Source organism: Madurella fahalii (assembly GCF_045866475.1).
Source record: "Madurella fahalii IFM 68171 DNA, scaffold_4, whole genome shotgun sequence".
Lineage (NCBI taxonomy): Eukaryota > Fungi > Ascomycota > Sordariomycetes > Sordariales > Madurella > Madurella fahalii.
Window position 1 is genome coordinate 2,722,366 of NW_027263974.1, and position 19,235 is coordinate 2,741,600.

General features: G+C 52.8%; 5 protein-coding genes across 5 annotated transcripts; 3 read left to right on the forward strand and 2 right to left on the reverse strand.

Moving 5' to 3' along the window:
- Window positions 1-214: 214 nt before the first annotated feature.
- Window positions 215-4,528, forward strand: SKI3 (Superkiller protein 3; the record flags this gene model as incomplete). Its single annotated transcript, XM_071063201.1, has 2 exons — window positions 215-333; window positions 385-4,528. 2 exons carry the CDS (start codon window positions 215-217, stop codon window positions 4,526-4,528), a joined length of 4,263 nt encoding a protein of 1,420 aa, XP_070919302.1.
- Window positions 4,529-4,633: 105 nt separating this feature from the next.
- MFIFM68171_07782 (uncharacterized protein) lies at window positions 4,634-5,404 on the reverse strand (the record flags this gene model as incomplete). The annotated part of the gene is made up of 1 exon (XM_071063202.1): window positions 4,634-5,404. One exon carries the CDS (start codon window positions 5,402-5,404, stop codon window positions 4,634-4,636), a length of 771 nt encoding a protein of 256 aa, XP_070919303.1.
- A 933-nt stretch (window positions 5,405-6,337) lies between these two features.
- Window positions 6,338-9,110, forward strand: MFIFM68171_07783 (Violaceus kinesin; the record flags this gene model as incomplete). Its single annotated transcript, XM_071063203.1, has 4 exons — window positions 6,338-6,413; window positions 6,564-6,711; window positions 6,757-8,921; window positions 9,079-9,110. The coding sequence occupies 4 exons, from the start codon at window positions 6,338-6,340 to the stop codon at window positions 9,108-9,110; spliced, it is 2,421 nt and encodes an 806-aa protein (XP_070919304.1).
- Window positions 9,111-16,893: 7,783 nt separating this feature from the next.
- On the forward strand, window positions 16,894-17,838 carry MFIFM68171_07784 (uncharacterized protein; the record flags this gene model as incomplete). The annotated part of the gene is made up of 1 exon (XM_071063204.1): window positions 16,894-17,838. The coding sequence occupies one exon, from the start codon at window positions 16,894-16,896 to the stop codon at window positions 17,836-17,838; it is 945 nt and encodes a 314-aa protein (XP_070919305.1).
- A 258-nt stretch (window positions 17,839-18,096) lies between these two features.
- MFIFM68171_07785 (GTP cyclohydrolase 1 type 2/Nif3) lies at window positions 18,097-19,173 on the reverse strand (the record flags this gene model as incomplete). The annotated part of the gene is made up of 4 exons (XM_071063205.1): window positions 18,097-18,686; window positions 18,739-18,831; window positions 18,885-19,054; window positions 19,112-19,173. 4 exons carry the CDS (start codon window positions 19,171-19,173, stop codon window positions 18,097-18,099), a joined length of 915 nt encoding a protein of 304 aa, XP_070919306.1.
- Between the last annotated feature and the right edge of the window lie 62 nt (window positions 19,174-19,235).

A 19,235-nucleotide genomic window follows, 5' to 3' on the forward strand; every position in this document is an offset into this window, starting at 1 on the left:
CCATATCTCTAGGCTCAACATCGCACCGTGTGTGTTACATGCAAATTCGCGAAATGACGACTAGTTGGGAAGACGTCGGACCCCAGTCGCTCGTTTGACGGAAGTATCTGTCTATCGGCAACCTTTCTGCTCTCTCCTAGTCGTTGAACCCCTCGAACCGGCCTTGTGGAACCAGCGTTGAAGATTGCGGTGCCCAAGCCCGCCAAAAGACGCAATGTCGGGCACAAAAGCCTTGCTCAAGGCAGTCAACGAAGCCATCAAACAGCAGAAGTGGGATGCTGCGATTGAGGCCGCCGAGGACGTCTTCCAGAAAGACGCGAAAAACTATCAAGCGTAAGAGCATCTGGGTCGGTGGCGGGCTTGTGCAGGTGCTGATCGTTGCAGACACATCTTCCTGGCATTTGCCCTGGACAAGACGAGCAAGTTGGACCAAGCAGAGACAACATACCTCGCTGCTACCAGGATAAAGCCCGGTGACACCCAAGCATGGCAGGGCCTTGTCAAGCTCTACCAGCGCCAAGGGGGGAAGAAGTTGAAACAGTACCAACATGCCGCCCTCAAGCTCGCCGAGATCTACCGGGATGTCGATGAAATGTACAAATGCCAGGATGTCATCGACAAATTTGTCGACCATGCGAGGACCCACGGTAATCGTGAGCAATATGTGGAGGCTCTGGATTTGATCCTCCCCGAGAGCCCCATCTACCCGGCTCTCGAGGGCCGTGTCCCCCACCCAGCCAAGACGTACGAGATCCAGGCGCAGATTGTCGAGACGGACGAGAAGAAGCGGATCAATACGCTGATCGGTGAGCGGCGAACACGGATCGGCGCCCGGATCGGCGAGGTGACCCTCGAGGTCAAACGCGAGGTGTACCACCAGAGTAGGCTCGGCTATGTCTATGGGCAACTCATCAACTGGGCCACCGATGACGAAGTGCGCCGCACCTACGAGGAGAAGCTCTTGCAGTACTGCCATGACAGACTTCTCGCCTGGCCCCCTGGCGAGGAGAAGGAGCGGGAAGCAGCCATCGTACGGAAGCTGGCCAACGACATGGTCATCATCGGACACCCGTTCAAGTTTGCCTGGGATATTACCATCAACTGGCAAGACCACAAGGATATCGGTGATTGGGATGTCACGATGCTCAGACAATACTGTGCCTTCTTTCCGGACAGCGATCTCAACAGAGTCATCATGGCCTTCCTGACAAGTGATATTTCTCCCTTCCCGAAGGAGCATTCGCAACAACCTGCGCCTGCCACGGGTGGTGATAGCGAGGACGAGAGCGAGGACGACGAAGCAGGGGGGGCGCCTACAACATATGTGCCGCTAACTGAGGAGGACCGCTTGCTGATGATTATGGAAGGCATCGCCACCGCCAACTCACTGTTCGCTTACAGATTGACGGGCGAGTACTACCAGCACATTGAGGAGCACGAGAGCAACGTCGAGCTTATGCGCAGCGCCCTTGAGCACTTGAATCTGGAGCGTTCCAAGACAGGTCTGCAGTTGCAACATACCGAAGACGCATTCTCTGTTTATCTCGGGACAGCACTAGTCTTTTACCAGTCTCCGCGGCACCACCAGGAAGCCAAGAGTCTGTTTGACGGCGTGCTCGCGCATGACCCAACATCGACTCGGGCTATGATCGGGGTAGGCTTGATCTACGAAGAGGAGGAAGAGTACAACGAGGCCATCGACTTCCTGGAGCGGGCTTTGCTGCGCGACCCAGGCAACCTCCGTGTCAAGTCGGAGGCCGCCTGGGTTAAAGCTCTGAAAGGGGACTTTGAAGCCAGCAAGAATGAATTGGAGAGTTGTCTTCCACTTCTCACCCAAAAACGGCAAACCAACAAGGAACTCCTCGCGCAAACCCAGTACCGCCTCGGTTACTGCATCTGGAACATCGACACGTCACGGGCGGCTAGAAAGAGCCGCACGGGAGCCTATGCGTACTTCCTCGAAGCGCTCAAGAACAACCTCAATTATGCACCTGCCTACACAATCCTGGGCTTGTACTACGCAGATTATGCCAAGGACAAGAAGCGGGCTCGAAGGTGCTTCCAAAAAGCGCTGGAGCTTTCGCCGTCCGAAACGCAGGCGGCGGAAAGACTTGCGAGGTCTTTCGCAGAAGACGGCGACTGGGATCGCGTCGAACTAGTCGCACAGAGAGTTGTCGATTCGGGCAAGGTCAAGCCCCCCCCAGGGTCGAAGCGGAAGGGTATCAGTTGGCCCTTTGCCGCTCTTGGCGTGGCGGAACTCAACAAGCAGGACTACCACAAAGCTATCGTGTCGTTCCAAGCGGCCCTGAGGATGTCGCCAGACGACTACCATTCTTGGGTTGGCCTAGGCGAAAGCTACCACGGTTCTGGCCGCTACATCGCAGCTACTAAGGCGATTTTGAACGCCCAGAAGCTCGAAGACGCAGCCGACGCCAAAATATCCGGGGAGACTTGGTTTACCAAGTTCATTCTCGCCGATATTAAGCGTGAGTTGGGCGACTTTGACGATGCGATTGCACTCTACCGGGAAGTTGTGGAGAAGCGGCCGGACGAGGCCGGCGTGGCGATTGCGTTGATGCAAGCCATGGTGGACAGCGCGCTGGACAGCCTAGACAAAGGTTTCTTCGGCAAGTCAATCGACCTCGCCATCGAGACGATCAAGTTTGCAGCACGAGCCCCGGGGGTGATTACGGAGACGTTCAATTTCTGGAAGGCCGTAGCGGACGCTTGCTCTCTGTTCTCCAGCGTCCAGAGCCGCGCAGCCCAGTTCCCCGCGGATCTGGTCGACCGGTTGATTTGCACGGAAGATGCGGCACCAGAATACCAGGTTCTCAGCGATGTCGATGGAGTTGGCATGGCTGTCGCCAACGGCGGCACGCCTGATCAGGGGGAATTTGGCGCCGAGCTGAAGCGAGTCCTCCACTCAACTATCCTCGCGCACAAACGCGCCATCCATGTGTCTGCCAACGACTTCCATGCCCAGGCAGTGGCGTACTATAATTTGGGGTGGGCAGAGTACCGAGCACATATGTGTCTTCCGCCGCGGCTGAGGAAGAAATCGACCAAGTATCTGAAGGCAGCCATCGCATGTTTCAAGCGGGCAATCGAGCTTGAAGCTGGCAACTCCGAGTTCTGGAACGCTCTTGGGGTGGTGACCAGCGGCGTCAACCCATCAGTGTCGCAACATTCGTTTGTTCGCAGTCTGCACCTGAATGAGAGAGGTGCGCATGCATGGACAAACTTGGGGACACTAGCCCTCCTTCAGGGTGACATCCAGCTCGCAAACGAGGCCTTTACGAGAGCCCAGTCGGCCGATCCTGATCACTCTCACGCCTGGCTCGGACAGGGCCTTGTGGCGTTGATGCTCGGCGACCAAAAGGAAGCCCGCGGCCTGTTTACACACGCCATGGACATAGCCGAGAGCTCGTCCACGGCCACCAGACGGCACTACTCGATCTCGATGTTTGACTATTTGATGACATCTCCGTCTGACGTACCAGTCACGGCTCTGATCCAACCAATCTTGGCTCTCAGCCAACTGCAGGGACTCAGCCCCCGAGATCTCGCCTACGGCCACCTGTCTGCACTCTTCCAGGAGCGCAACCACGAGCATGGCCGTGCCGTAGCCACGCTCGAGAAGGTATGCGCTGCCGTCGAGGCAGATTACGAGGTCACCGAGTCGCCCCAGTCCCTGAAGCAGTTTGCCATTGCCAAGGCCGACCTCGCCCGTGCCTATCTCGCGGCCGAATTGAACGACGAGGCTATTGAAGCCGCCGAGCTTTCCCTCCAGCTGAGTAGCGACGAGTCTGACAGCGAGCTGACGGCCGAGGAGCGGAAGAGGGTCCGGCTCAGCGCCCACGTCACGATGGGTCTCGCACAGTACTACCTGAGCAAAGTCGACGATGCTGTGGCCTGCTTTGACTCTGCTATTGACGAATCGGATGGGAACCCGGATGTTGCGTGTGTGCTAGCACAGGTGCTGTGGGCTACGGGCAAGGAGGAGGCGAGGGAGCGGGCGAGGGAGGTGCTCTTTGGGGTTATCGAGAGAGCGCCAGACCATGTGCAGTCGGTATTGCTGCTTGGCGTGATTGCGCTCTTAGACGAGGATGAAGAGAGCCTGGAGGCTGTGGTGGCAGAGCTGCAGACGCTGAGGGCGAGCGACGAGGGCGTGGTGCCGTCGGACCAGAGCCGGCTTGGCGAAGTGCTGAGAGCGATTGCTGCGCTTGGAAAAGATGGCTCGGAGGAACTCACGACGAACCAGGCGCAAGCCGATATTATGTTCCATCCGTACCTGCCGCACGGATGGGCGGAGCTGGGAGCTCTCGGGGGGGAGGAGGGCGAAAGCGCTGCCGAGATGGCGCTGCGCGTTGCCTCGAAGGGTGTGGCGCCGAGGGGTGGCCTCGTGGCGGAAGATCTAGCAAGAGCATATGCTGGGACCGGCCGGGTCAGGGATGCACAGACGGCTGTCATGGTGGCGCCGTGGGAGAAGTCTGGATGGCTGGGACTGAGAGAGGTGGTCAGCGGCTGAGTGTCATGGTCATGAGATGAGTTATCATGTGATACAAGGAAAAAAGAATTGAGGTACGGGTATCAATACAACAAACTCGCAATTTCCACACATGCACAGGTGAAGCTACCGCGCCTTTGCACCAACCGCTTCCCTCAGCCTCGCCAACCTCCCCTCGGCCCACGCGCGATGCCACGCCTCAACCTTGCCCCCGAGTACCACACACTGGCCCGGCTCTAGCATCACCACCCCCCTGGCTACCGTGGTCCCCGCCTTCAGTAACAACTTCTCCCCTATAAATGTCCTCCCCACCGCGATCCTCTCCACCCTCTTCAGTTCGATCGCATACACCTTCTGGCCTCTGCAGTCCTGCACCACCAGCTTGTGCGTCGCATTCTTTCCACCCTCCTGCCGCTGCTGCTGCTGCCGGTCCTGCCCGCCACCCGCAGCCTGATTCTCGTCGCCTTCCCCATCACCCCCCCCATCTGCAGCAGCAGCAGCAGTAGTAGTAGGCAACCTCACCACCTCCCTTCCCCTCGTCCCCTCTCCCCTCGCGATCGCCTCCATCTCCTCCACCTGCTCCCACCGCGACCGCGTCAGGTCTTCCATGTCCAGCACCTGGACGACCACGTCCCGCCGGAGCTTGGCCTCGCGCGTGGCGACGCCGGACTGTTGCAGGTTGGGCGGGAGGCAGTGCTGCGAGGCGTACTGTGGGTCGAGGAGGTCTGGAGTGGTCAGGTCGGCGGCGAGGAGGCGGGTGCGCGCTGTCGCGAGCAGGGAGGCGAGCGGTGGCGGCGGGTGCGGACGGGTTACGGCGAGGTCTTGGAGCCAGGCTAGGGAGGGGGTGGGGATGGATTGGGAGGAGAGAGCGCTTTGGAGGTGGCGGGCTGCTTCCATTTTTTTTTTTTTTTTTTTTTTTTTTTTTTGGCGGGGTCTTGTATTTTATTTCCTTTGATTTGTGGTCATGATTGGAAGATTGAGAGGTGGAGGGGAGGGAGAGAAAGGGAGACTGTTTGGGATGAGGTTGGTTAAAGTCGTGCAGCGAGAAGCTTCGGTTCTTCTTGATCCTGCAACGATAAAGAAACAGCTCTCACTCAGCACTGTTGATATTTTCGTATTCTGTCCAAATGTGAAGTCGGAAAATATTCTCACTACTAGGTCCTGCTGGCCTGCAACGGGCTTATATCACTTCGATGTTTTTTAGGCGGACTCGAAGAGGAGTACAATTTCCTCAGTTGACACGCTAGAGCAGAAACGCGAATCGTCGTTAATCTTGACCACCTCGCCCCATCGGTCCAAGCGTATCTCCGCAATGTCTTGTCTAAGCTAGTATCTCTCAAAGTTACGGCGAAAACGGCGACCTAACTAGACGTACTCAAAACAAGTCAACGTAGTTATTAAAGAAGCTGACAACACCTAAGGTGCCAGCAACGATACCGAACAATTCCGCCATAGCGTGATTCCGTGTCTGTAGACGGGGAGAGGGGAAGATGAAAGCTGATGCCCCCCACACGCTGCGGCTGAGCATGCCCCGTTGGCGCTGAAAGCGGGGCACCTGCAATTTGAAACACACTGCCCAACCTGACAGCCGCGTAATCGTTTGCGCTGCTCCTTGATATATGTCAGGTCGCTACATTCAGAAGAGCAAGCGCGCCTCCGTATTACGTGTCCGACACGAGCGGCATCCTCCTGTTCCCAACCTCAAGGTAGCCTCCGACTCTCAATCACAACGCACAAGTGCATAAACGATCCTTGCGCGAAGGCACGCAGCGCCGGAAACACCACAGTCATGGTGTCAAACAATCCAAGCGTCTCCACTCTACCGTAACCATGACCACAACCCATGTCGGGATACTGCGTGCCGAGGAGCAAGCGCGCGTCCAGGTCGGCAATAATTATCATTTTGGTATGATCTTTCCCCGAAATTTCCGGACATTGTTAGGCGGAAACCTGACGTTCGAGAGATGATAGCTACGCACAAGCATATATATGCAAACAGTTAGTTGCCTATTTGCGCTAGAAATCCCCGGCGTCTGACATGGGCCTGCGGAGTTAGCCATCGATCCTAAAGCCTGTCGCGTAATCCCCCTCCCGCGCAACGAGGATGTCGTTGATCGCACCCACGTCTTCGACCGACTCAACATCATCCTGCCACCAACATCTGAATACCAGAGTGCCGCCCTGTGCGGCCTCGGAGGTTCCGGGTGAGCTGTTAGTGCGCTGGCAATACCATACACACAAACTAACAGCCGAAGGAAAACCCAGGTGGCGCTCGAATATGCCTACCGCCGATGCCGCGACCCCGCATACTCTGTCTTCTGGGTCCACGCGGATAACGAAACGACGTTCGCCCAGGATTATAAGGCAATCGCAAGGAAGCTAGGACTCGATAAACTCGATGGCGAGAAGCTTCTGACGGCTGTACGCGAGCGCATCGAGAGTGGGCCCGCATGGCTGCTCGTCCTCGACAACGCTGACGACCTAGCGTTGTTTGGTGTCGGCCGGACATCTCGCAACACGTCGTATAGGCAGGCGGAGGAATCGACGAGCTTATACGACTATGTACCGAAAGTCGGTGCTGGTACTGTGCTTTGGACAAGCCGCGACGAACGGATTGTCGGTACGCTAGTTGGCTCGCAGCGAGGAATCCAGGTCGGTAAGATGAGCCCCGACGAAGCGAGAATATTATTGGAGACGTCGAGAAACGAAAAGATTGGCATTGAAGAAGCCGTGGACGCTGAAAAATTGCTTGAAGAGCTTCAATGGCTTCCCCTGGCCATCTCGCAGGCTGGGGCATACTTGCGGAGGACGTCGACACCGATAAGGGAGTACTTATCGAAGTTGGCAAAAGGAAAGGAGCGATGGAGACTCCTCAAGGCGACAGAATTTGATCGGCATCGACGACCTGACGTTCCCAACAGCGTCTTGGAGACGTGGCGCATATCCATCGAGCGCATCCGACGGGACAACAAGGTAGCATACAGGATCCTGCACGTTATTGCGTTCGTCAACAACCAAGATATCCCGTTCGAGGTAATGGAAGCAGCCGGTCTATTCGGTGACAAGGAAGAGGAGGGTGAATCGGGAGAACCGGCGGGGAATAAGGACCGTGTGGTGGAGGCCGTCACTCGACTGAAGGAGTTCTCGTTCCTTGGCATGTGTAAGGATCGGGGGAATATGCGGAGCTACGAGATGCACAAGCTTGTGCAAGAGGCTACGCGATATGGACTCAGTGTGGGGAACTTTGAAGACGAATCCTATTTCTCAAATGCGGCGCTGCAGATTATAGCTAAGCTCTTCCCCCAGCCAAAACGAGAGACGTGGGCAGAATGCGAGAAGTACATCGCGCACGCAGTGCAAGTGGGCGAGTGGGCGGAGACTTGTAAGAGGGTTGAAGTATCGAATCTCTTGGCTCGAGTTTCGGACTATTTATATGACCGTGGTAGGTGGAGGGAGAAGGAGTCAGTGGATGAGAGGGCCTACAAGCTACGGCGCGAGGTTCTCGGGGAGAGGCATCCGGATACGATTCAGAGTATGGCAAACCTCGCAGTAACCTACCGTGCTCAGGGTCGGTATAAGGAGGCCGAACCGATGGGAGTAAAAGTGTTGGAGCTACGGCGCGAGGTTCTCGGGGAGAGGCATCCGGATACGATTCGGAGTATGGCAAACCTCGCAGTAACCTACCATGCTCAGGGTCGGTATAAGGAGGCCGAACCGATGGGAGTAAAAGCGTTGGAGCTACGGCGCGAGGTTCTCGGGGAGAGGCATCCGGATACGATTCGGAGTATGGCAAACCTCGCAGCAACCTACCATGCTCAGGGTCGGTATAAGGAGGCCGAACCGATGGAAGTAAAAGTGTTGGAGCTACGGCGCGAGGTTCTCGGGGAGAGGCATCCGGATACGATTCAGAGTATGGCAAACCTCGCAGCAACCTACTATGCTCAGGGTCGGTATAAGGAGGCCGAACCGATGGGAGTAAAAGCGTTGGAGCTACAGCGCGAGGTTCTCGGGGAGAGGCATCCGGATACGATTCGGAGTATGGCAAACCTCGCGGCAACTTACCGTATGCAGGGTCGGTATAAGGAGGCCGAACCGATGGAAGTAAAAGCGTTGGAGCTACAGCGCGAGGTTCTCGGGGAGAGGCATCCGGATACGATTCAAAGTATGGCAAACCTCGCAGCAACCTACCATGCTCAGGGTCGGTATAAGGAGGCCGAACCGATGGAAGTAAAAGTGTTGGAGCTACGGCGCGAGGTTCTCGGGGAGAGGCATCCGGATACGATTCAGAGTATGGCAAACCTCGCAGCAACCTACCATGCTCAGGGTCGGTATAAGGAGGCCGAACCGATGGAAGTAAAAGTGTTGGAGCTACGGCGCGAGGTTCTCGGGGAGAGGCATCCGGATACGATTCAGAGTATGGCAAACCTCGCAGTAACCTACTATACTCAGGGTCGGTATAAGGAGGCCGAACCGATGGAAGTAAAAGCGTTGGAGCTACGGCGCGAGGTTCTCGGAGAGAGGCATCCTGATTCTCTCTATGCTATGTATAACCTTGCTATTACCTGGTATAGCCAAGGCCGGCGGGATGATGCTGTTTCCTTGATGGACGAATGCCTGCAGTTGAGACGTATAGTTTTGGGACCTGGCCACCCATTGACAGAAGCATCAGACCGAGCTCTCAAAAGCTGGAGGATCAGGACAATCGAAAAAAGCTGGAGGATCAGGAAACTCGAACGCTGGAGGGTCTGGCGGACTAGCTAGGAAAGTTACCTATAGAGGTCTAGGGGGTGAATTCAAAGGTAGAGCGTATTATTAGCAGGCTAGGAACCTTCTTTGCAACTGAGACGTCTATATATCTCCGTGATTTTTTGACAGATTGTTGTAAAGAGTTGACAGGTCCTCGATCCAGCACCCACCGCACTGGTAGTAAAGGATGATTGGAGTCTATGCTGGCAGACGCTCGAGGGGCCTAAAATTTGGCTGTGACTAGCACCTAGGATATCGGCCACGATGTTCAGCTGTAGCAACATCAATAGTCGCCATTGGCCGTTATCCAAACAGGTTTAAGTTATGACAGAGAAGCATCAGATAACATCATCACGGCACCGATCGAAATCTCTTTGTCTCCCCTTCTTGTTTATATATTTTTTATCATAGCGTGCCACAGAAAGGGTCTGGGAGGCTCCTTTAATTTATATCCGTCAACGGTAATTCTAGTGATTTCGAGAAACTTCTGGTCGTTCCTAAGTTCTACGACGTGAAAATCGGTAGCTCCCGTAAGATTGTCGTGATGTCATACAACTGTACCGACTCAGACATCTTCCATCCGTCTCAAAACTAGCTCACCGACACCGACAGTCCCCAGGCCAATGAGAAACTCTCCCAATAGAGGCCACCACCTACAGCGATCCGTTTCGACGCTAATCTCTATATAAGAGACTACAGGACTGAAAAAAAAACAACGGTTCGTAGGATGGTTGATTTGGCTGTAAAACAGGGTTTTCCTTAACAAATTGTTAGTGTTTTTGTGTTTTTACGGGCTGCAAACCCCTAACAGCTTAACAGGATTTGGTCAATTGCTGTTATAAATTTTCATTGGCCCAAAAAGTCTTGGCTGCCGATCCCACTTACGGGCCCCATATTCAATTTTTGCGGGCCACTCAATTTTTACGGGCCATTCCTCTCCTCCCAACTCTCTTAATTCTACAGTTCAGAAAAGCTCTCCAAATGCCTCCACGTCGTCGTCAACGTGCCTCCCAAGATCATTTTTGCAGTGGCTGTCGCGTATACCGCCCTCTTACGGATTTTCGAACTCGGTCGAATGGTGTACCGTATGCAACGTGTATACGTTGTTCCGGGGCCCGTATACGCGCTGCATCGCGCCGTCGAGCTGCAGCAAACCTTGCAGCACCTGCAGGAGCGGCTGTAACGGTACCTGCACGACACCTTGCTATAGGTGAACCTCTTGGTTGGCTTCCTCTAACGGGTGTTGAATCTGTTACGCCTTATGATCTCGGTTCTTAAACTGTTGAATGTACTGAGTGCGGTGCTTTACACTGGTTAGATGAGTGTCTTGCGGTATGTGTTGCCCCTGTATTCTTCTCTGTCAAATATACTAATAGGCCTGTAGAACTCAATATCTGCAAACCCAAAGTTTGGGTCCTGTTGCTTGCAAGGCGATATTACCTTTCCTGCTTGGCAGCCGTTGCCTCCTTTTCTCCTCCACCTGTTAACCGATAACGGGTCCCGTGCATCTATCTTTCGAGACAATTTACGGCGGTATAATAATGCCTTTGCTTTCACTTCCATCTCTGCAAGTCAGACTACATACGGGATTACAGGTAGCGGCCTAATGGACTACCAAATCCATGGTACCCTGTATCATCTATAGGGCCCGCTGGAACCTATCCCAGGTCAACCTCCGCAGTTTGCGCAACTCTATTTCTTTGACCCGCAAACAGCTAATGTATATCGTTTGGGCTGCAGTGCGGACCTTGACCCTACTTTTCTCTCTGATTTCACCGAGTTCTTACATACCAACAACCCCTTCGTTTCACGATATCTTATAGCCCTCGAGCGTTTTACAGCTATTCCTGGCCCTATACGGGTGTTGTTGAACCTGCAGATGAGCCTTATTGTTCAAGAGGGAGTAGATCTACATCGAGAAAACCTCCCTATTGCAGACGACGTAGCTGTTCTCATCCCAGATGAATATGCTGGAAGTGGTTTTCGAGATGTTATCTTAGCCCAACGCGGATCTGACAGGGCTGTAAGAGGGTAGTGCTATATCCATCCTCATTCAGCTATATACCTCCCTTTAGCATACCCGTTAATGTTCCCGCGAGGTGACTTTGGTTATCGATGGGGGTTGCCTTTACGGGATTACTGAGAACGCGGGCATGTGAAGAAAACCCTTGACTGGGGAGCGTAGTACAGATATATTTTGCATACCCGTCAGAGTTAAAGTCAGACCCCTTTTCTTTTCCGGCGGCTGTTCCAGCAGTTCTTAGTGGACTTATAGGCTACAAGCGACTAAATAAAGTTATTATGGCTTAGCTATTACCAGCGTGAGCTTCGAGCTGATTTATACCGGGGTGTGCAAGACTGGCTTCGAGACAGTAATAGCGATACTATGCAGCTTGGCCAGCGTATTATTTTACCTGCTACTTATATTAGCGGAGCCCGCTTTATCGTACAATGCTACCAGGATTCGATAGCAATTATCTGTAAACTTGGGTATCCTACTTTCTTCATTACAGTTACTGCAAACCCTTACTGGCCTGAGATCCAGCGGGAACTTCTTGCGGGCTAGAGTGCTTCTAATCGCCCTGATGTTGTTAGCCGTATCTTCGAGTTGAAGTGCCAGTCTATTTTATACGAGTTAAAAGGCGGGTTACTAGGAACTTTTACGGGCACAGTCTAGACCGTAGAGTACCAGAAACGCGGTCTACCTCACCGCTATATCCTTCTTTTCCTTACTCCAGAAGACTCTCGCCGTTATCTTGACCCCGTAAATATCAACCGCGTTATTAGAGCCGAGATTCCTATAGAGGCTGAGGATCCTGATAGTATCCTACAGGCGATTGTTATAAATAATATGGTTCATGGCCCCTGTAGAACTGACAATCCTAACTCGCCCTATATGGTTCGGGACCCGCGAACTGGGATTCGAAGCTATTCAAAGCGGTTCCCAAAGGCATTTGCGGAAGAGACTACGGTATTGGAAGATGGATATCCTTGCTACAGGCGCCGGAATAATAGCCAGGTTGCAACTCGAAGGATTAATAGCCAGGAGGTCCAGCTTGACAACCGTTAGATAGTTCCTTATAGCCTATACCTCTCCCGCAAATACACTGCTTATATCAATATTAAGATCTATACCTCTATAAAGGCTATTAAGTATATACACAAGTACGTATATAAAGGCACTGACCAGGCTACTGTCAATATCTCTCCTACTAAGCAGCTCGACGAGGTCCGTACGCACTTACAGTGCCGCTACGTTAGTCCTGCAGAGGCTGTAGTCCGGTTATTCGAGTTCCATACCCACGAAGAGTACCCTCCTGTTATTCGTCTTCCTGTCCACCTTAAGGGAGAACAAGCTGTTTTCTTTCAAGCAAACACTACTACTAAAGAGGTTGCAGCAACTGCAGAGAGTCGTCAGACTGAGTTGATAGGGTTTTTTGCATATAATGCTATATATAGCAGTTCCCGTAACTTACTATATATCGATTTCCCTACCCAGCATATCTAGGATAAGCAGAATCGAGTTTAGAAACCCCGTCAACGAGGTACCTATATTGCCCGTATACAGTATGTCCCCCCTACTTCAGGAAAGCGATATTTTCTACGGGTTCTGCTTTGCAATATCCCTGGCCCACAGTCTTTTGAACATTTACGGACTATCAATAGCTATATTTATCCTACTTTTCGGGCTACTTGCTTAGCTACTAGGTTACTTGACTCTGACCAGCGGTAGGTAGACTGCTTCGAGGAGGCCCGTGTTTAGCAGAGTGGCCAAGCTTTACAGCACCTGTTTATCATCTGCTTACTTACTAGAGATATAGCAGACCCGTTAAGTCTATAGTTACAGTTTCAAGACTCACTCTATAATGACCTTCTTCAGCGTATTACTCGGTTTACAGATATCCCGCAAGGTTTACAGGACCCTCATATTGATTACGGGTTATTTTTACTTTACAAGTTATTTACGGAGTTTGGAAAGACTTTACAGGACTTTAGCCTCCCCCATTTTCAACACGAGTAGCAGTCTACTAATAGGAACCGCCTCTTGGCCTTCGAGCTTTCTTATAGCCCTGAACAGCAATACTCTGTATTTACAGATATCCACTCGAAGCTGAACCTTAGCCAATCTACTCTATTTAAAGAGATTACCTCTCATATTAACCGGGACCCGCAAACTGCCCACTACTTTATACAAGGCCCCGGCAGGACTGGGAAGACTTTTCTTTACCGTTGCCTCTCTTCGTTTTACAGGTCTCAAGGGCAAGTTATACTCTGTATTGCTTCTTCTAGAATTACGGCCCTACTTCTCGACGGCGGCCGAACTTCATACTCTCGGTTCAAGATACCTGTCGAGGATATTACGGAGTCATCATCTTACAGTATCCGTCAAAATACGCAATTAGCAGTTCTATTACAGAGAGCTAAGCTTATTATCTGGGACGAGGTTCCAATACAGCATCGGTTTTGCTTTGAGGCAGTAGACCGTACTTTACAGGATATTTGCAGCTATAATAGTCTGTTTGGCGGTATCCCTATAATCCTTAGGGGTGATTTTACTCAAATCCTTCCTATTATCCGTAAAGGAAGCCGTACTCAGATTGTACAGGCTTGCCTTCAGAAGTCTCGGATCTGGCCGCAATTACAGGTCCGGAAGCTTACAGAGAATATACGAGTTCAAGGAGCAGACCTAGAAAACAGGGCTTTTATACAGTAGCTTCAAGAACTCTCTTACAACCCTGAATTCCACGAGTATATAGATCTGTTACCAGCCTTCACTTACTATTTCTCCTAAAAGGAGTTAATTCAACAGGTCTATCCCCAGGGGCTACTAGCTCTTACAGCTACTAAGTATACTCTTTTTATAGACCGGGCTATTCTATATCCTCGGTTAGTTACAGTTGCAGGTATTAACTCTACAGTCCTATCTACTTTTCCGGGGGAGAGCAGGCGGTATTTCTCTTCAAATACAGTTGACAACCCGCCAGAAGGTAATACTAACACCCCCGTTTTATCTCCTAAGTTTCTCTTTTCTCTAGATTTTACTTCTATTCCCCCTTCTATATTAGAGTTGAAGGTTGGTATCCCTGTTATTTTACTTCGAAATCTTTACCCTCAAGAGGGGTTGTATAACGGAACCCGTTTAGTTATTATACGGTTAGGCCGGTCTGTTCTTAAAGGCCGAATTCTCTCAGGAGAGTTTGCAGGCCAGTTACGGATAATACCCTGTATCAAACTTTCTTCAAATTGTTATAACTTTCCTTATATTATTTCATAGGTTCAGTTTCCTATCCGGCTCTGTTTTGCAATGTCTATTAATAAAGCATAGGGTTAGTCTTTTTCTTATATTAGGGTTAATCTTCGAGAGCCTGTATTTTCTCACGGACAGCTTTATATAGTAATGTCTCGAGTTACAGCTATTCGTAATATCTCTCTTTGTTTTCAAGGTCCGTAAGAGGAGCAGTGTAAATTAAGAAATATTGTATATCCGGAAGTTCTAATAGAGTAGCTCTTATATTCTTATAGCCTTATATTTTACTGGAGATAGATCTTACAGGATAAGATATATTATTTATAGTTCTCTAAATTAGAATCTTAATTATAAAAGGAAGAGAAATCTAAGGGTATCTGAAACAATATAGCAAATAAAACTATTTTATAGGCCCTATTAGAAACAGTCTTACAGCTTCTCATTCAGAAGCTCCTACATCATTGTCTCAATCTCATCCTCTACCTCCCGAAGACGATCGTGTAAATATTTAGCAACAGCACGCGACTCTGTAATACGGCTCTGCAATCCACCTTAACGAGCTTCTACAGCTCCCGTAGCAGCAGAAGAGGTAGCAGTAGTAGAGGTCTTCTACAACAATTATCTATTAGCAGGTGCTGTTTATAGCTTGAAGCAGAAAATAGAGAACTAACAGGAGGACATTTACAAAATATTATAATACAAACCTTCGTTTTTTTTACAGGAGAGCCATCTAACAAATCCCCAGAGTCATCAGCCAGTTTATACTTCTGAACCTACTTGCTGCTACTTACAGGACCTGTAGCCTTGCCCTTGCCAGTGTTCTTAGGAGTTTGCAGGCCGAGCAAGGTCACCTTTCCTTTACCCTTTAGATTGAGCACGGGGTCCGTAGTTTTATCCTTTTTTTTACTAGACTCAGCGGCAGCGTCCTCCTCAGTCTGACGGAAACTACAACGCTTCCCCTCAGAATTATAGTGACAGTTTGTATAGGCCCCGTTACCGCATTGATCGGAGACGATGTAATTGAAGAACGGGCCCGTATTCGACTGACAGTTCGTACATTCCAAGGTAGCGGGATCTTTACCCGTAACTTGTATAAGGGCGGCCTCCCGGTTTGTCGGCCTATCCCAATTTAGGACCCGCAGGTTGCCATTGTGATCGTTGTTCATCGTAATATCACGGACAGTCTGTATATATATTAGAGTCTTATACGCCTGTAAGTAGGAGAGTTATTACTTACAGGCAACTGCATTATAGCCGTAATACGCTTCGTATTCTTGGGGAACACTGACACTTTCTGCTTGACCTCTTACGCAGTATACCCATTAAGCGGGGGGTTGCTACTGGGGGATGCTATCCTAGACGGAGGCTGAATGGGCTCTCGACTTTAACAGGTGCTGCAGGACCTTAAGAGTTCCTCCTCGATGTCCCCGTTAAATTGTTCCTCTTCAGACGTGAGATCTCTGCAGGGACTGTTGGTATTACGGAGGATGTTCGTGACGGTCGTGCAAGTGACCGATGTCTGGGTGTTGACCTCCGGGGGAGAAAGCTCTTCAGTGTCACGGGCCTGCTCCGGGTTCTCGCAGGTCCTGCTGCTCTTCGTAATAACAGTAGGTTCGTCGACTTCAATCGAGGGCAGCGGTCCCTCCCAGTCGAGGACCTCTTCGTCTGAGAGGTACGGCATAAATCTCGAGGGAACAGGAGCTGCGCAACTATCAGCAGCGCCCGGAAAAAAATACTGCACACATAGCTCGACTTACAGAATTGATTGACAGTGCCCGCAGGGCCGTAAAACGGGGGCGCGCGGTAGCTTTGGCGGGCTTGGCAGTCGGTAAGTTAGTGGTTGTGGAAAGGAAGTGGGGTTGGGGCGGCAGGATCGGCTAAAAACAGCAACACCACAACCAGCCCGCGAAGCGGGCTGACAACCACTAGTAATGTTGTACTGTACGACAGACCGACCGAACACTAACAGCTAAAAGTGATAAAGGCCAGCAAAAAGTGTCACAAAGCGGCTTGAAGAAAAGGCGCGTACTTGAGCTGGGCAGCCTTAAAAGTCAGCGGCATAATAATAAGCGCAGTTGGAGGCAGTTACCGTTCCAGACCCTGCTTGGTTATTTGTGGGGGCGTTGAGCAAGATGTGGGGAGGGGCGCTGCAGGCACGGGTCACTAGCGCGGTCCCACAAAGTTGGGGAGCTCCACTCTCTGCTCCCTCGACAGACAGGCTCCTGTACAGCTGTCAGCTCCCGGAGCAGCTTCCTTTGGAAACCACAAACGATTCTGCAACGTGCTGTCAGTTCAGCCTCGCCCTCACATGCAACGTCGCCCGGCGACGGTATCCTCTACGGCAATACCCAACAACCAACCCTAAACCAGCCAGGGAAGAAACACACCCACAATGTCTACAATCGCCTCCCCCCGCGACCCATCGGCGCCGTTCCCCCGCCGCGCAAACTCCTCCCAAGCGCTCATCACACCCACCTCCTCTTCGCGCCCAAGCCTCGACGTACCCGCCTCAACCTCCAGCTCCCCAAACCCGAACCCCCCCTCCACCTCAACAAACAAACGCGCCAACCGCGCCGCCCTCCGCGAGTATTACAACCTCCGCAATAGCAACAACAAACCCTTACCCTCGACCCCGCCGCCAACAGTCGAGGTGACCGACCACCCCGACAGCAGCCTCAACCCCACCACCAGCGCCCTCACCGCCGAGCTCGACTCGCCCGCCTTCAACCCGGCCGCCTACACGGCGCACCTGCTCGCCACGAGCTCCCTCGCCGACCTCCTCCGGACGTACACGCACGTCCTCGCCGAGATGCGCGCGCTCGACGCCGAGAAGAAGGCGCTGGTGTACGACAACTACAGCAAGCTGATCGCGGCGACCGAGACGATACGCCGGATGCGGGCGACCATGGACGAAGGAGGAGGGGGAGGAGAAGGAGGCGGAGGAGGAGGAAGGGGGGGTTCGGCACAGCCGCTGGTGGGGGGCACAGCGTTGGGGCTAGTGGTGGAGAAGGTGTATGAACTGGCGCGGGGGGTGAGGGAGGGGATGAGGGCGGAGATTGGAGGGGAAGATGAGAGGCGGAAGCAGAGAACGAGGGAGTTGGCGAGGGAGGTGATACAGGTTCCCGGGCGGCTGAGGAGGTTGGTGGACGAGGGGAGGGAGGAGGAGGCAAGGAGGGAGTGGGAAATGCCGAGGAGGTTGCTGGAGAGGTGGAGGGAGAAGGGGTTGGGAGGAGAGGATGTGGAGGCGTTGATTGAGGAGGGGGATGCGGCGCTAAGGGGGGTGGGAGGGGAGGAGGGAGAAGGCGGGGAGAGTGCAGATACCGGTGCCGCGGCATGACGGGATGGAATGGGTTGGAATGGCTGTTCGTTTCCATTGTGCCCCGATGTGTATTTATATGTGGCGCTATGGGACGACGCTATGCTTAATCAAACGAATAGCCGGTACGGATTCCTGAATGACCATCTACTTATCGGCACCCGTCGACCGTAGCCGACACCCTAAATACAAAAACAACCTTGTGTTTCTATCTGAGGCCGACCTCTAGTCATACGCCGGCTCCTAGTCATACGCCGGCTCCTAGTCATACGCCGGCTCCTAGTCATACGCAGCAGCGGGCATGTCGCTGACATCCCAAATCTCAAACGGGTCCGCATCCTCGTCGCTGACCAACACCTCTGCTGCCTGCTCGGACTTCTTCAGAGTCGCCTCCAGCTGTGGCTGCAGGACCTGCCTCAAAAACCGCCGTTCCGAGTTGCTATGGAATACGGTCAGGACGCACTTGCCTAGCATCGTCAGCCGCAGCGCGTTGTGGTGGCTCATCTCGCCAGTGACGATCAGGTCCGCCGCCGAGTCCTTGAGCACGTCGTACCCGGACCCGGCGCAGATGGCGACTGTCTGAATCACGTTCTTCTCTTTAGATTCGGAAGTGTGCCGTGGCCGTGCCACCATGACGTGTCGCAAACCGCCGAGCCCGGCGGAATAGGCTTCCACGATGCGGCCGAGGTTGAGGGGCCGCCCGAGCTCGACGAGCCGGCCGTAGCCTGCGCCGCCAAAGCCTTCCGGCAGAGGTCCCGAGATGGGCTTGACAACAGACCGCTTCGTGGATACACCGTGGCTGTTGAGCATGTCGGCTAGCCAGTCGTTGATGCCGCCCGGCGCGGCATCGACGGCCGTGTGCGGGCTGTCTATGGGCTGTCAACCTCTCGGTCTGCAGCGTTGAGCCGGAGGTTCACTTACAAACTGCAATGTTGTGCTGGGCTAGCTGCAGGACGATTCGTTGGTGTGGGTCATTTAGGTTGATGGACCTGAGTCCGCGGAAGATGAAGGGGTCTAACGCAGTGGTCAGCGCACGAGGCCGTCACACACCACACGATCCCGCATACGGTAGCTCACAATGACCGAAGCCCGTTTCCGTATGGCCTCCTCGGCGACGCGGACCGTCAAGTCATTTGTGAGCAGGACGATGGGAGAGACGGTACCGGACGCGCTCTCAATGTTTTCTTGGAGCAAACCGACGTTGTCCCAAGCTCGGTCAGCAAGCTCTTCGGGGTAGCTAACGCGGGATTAGCCGTGCCATATAGCCACTTGATGCCGTAATTCGGGTCCTTACAGTGCCCGCATCGCCTGGACTACCTGCCGCGTGAAGGGCGGACTCTGGAGTGCAGACTCCATCGTGAAGGGCCTGATGAAAGCTGGCTGGATTACGCGGGCTGCTGAAATGAGTCTTGGAGCTC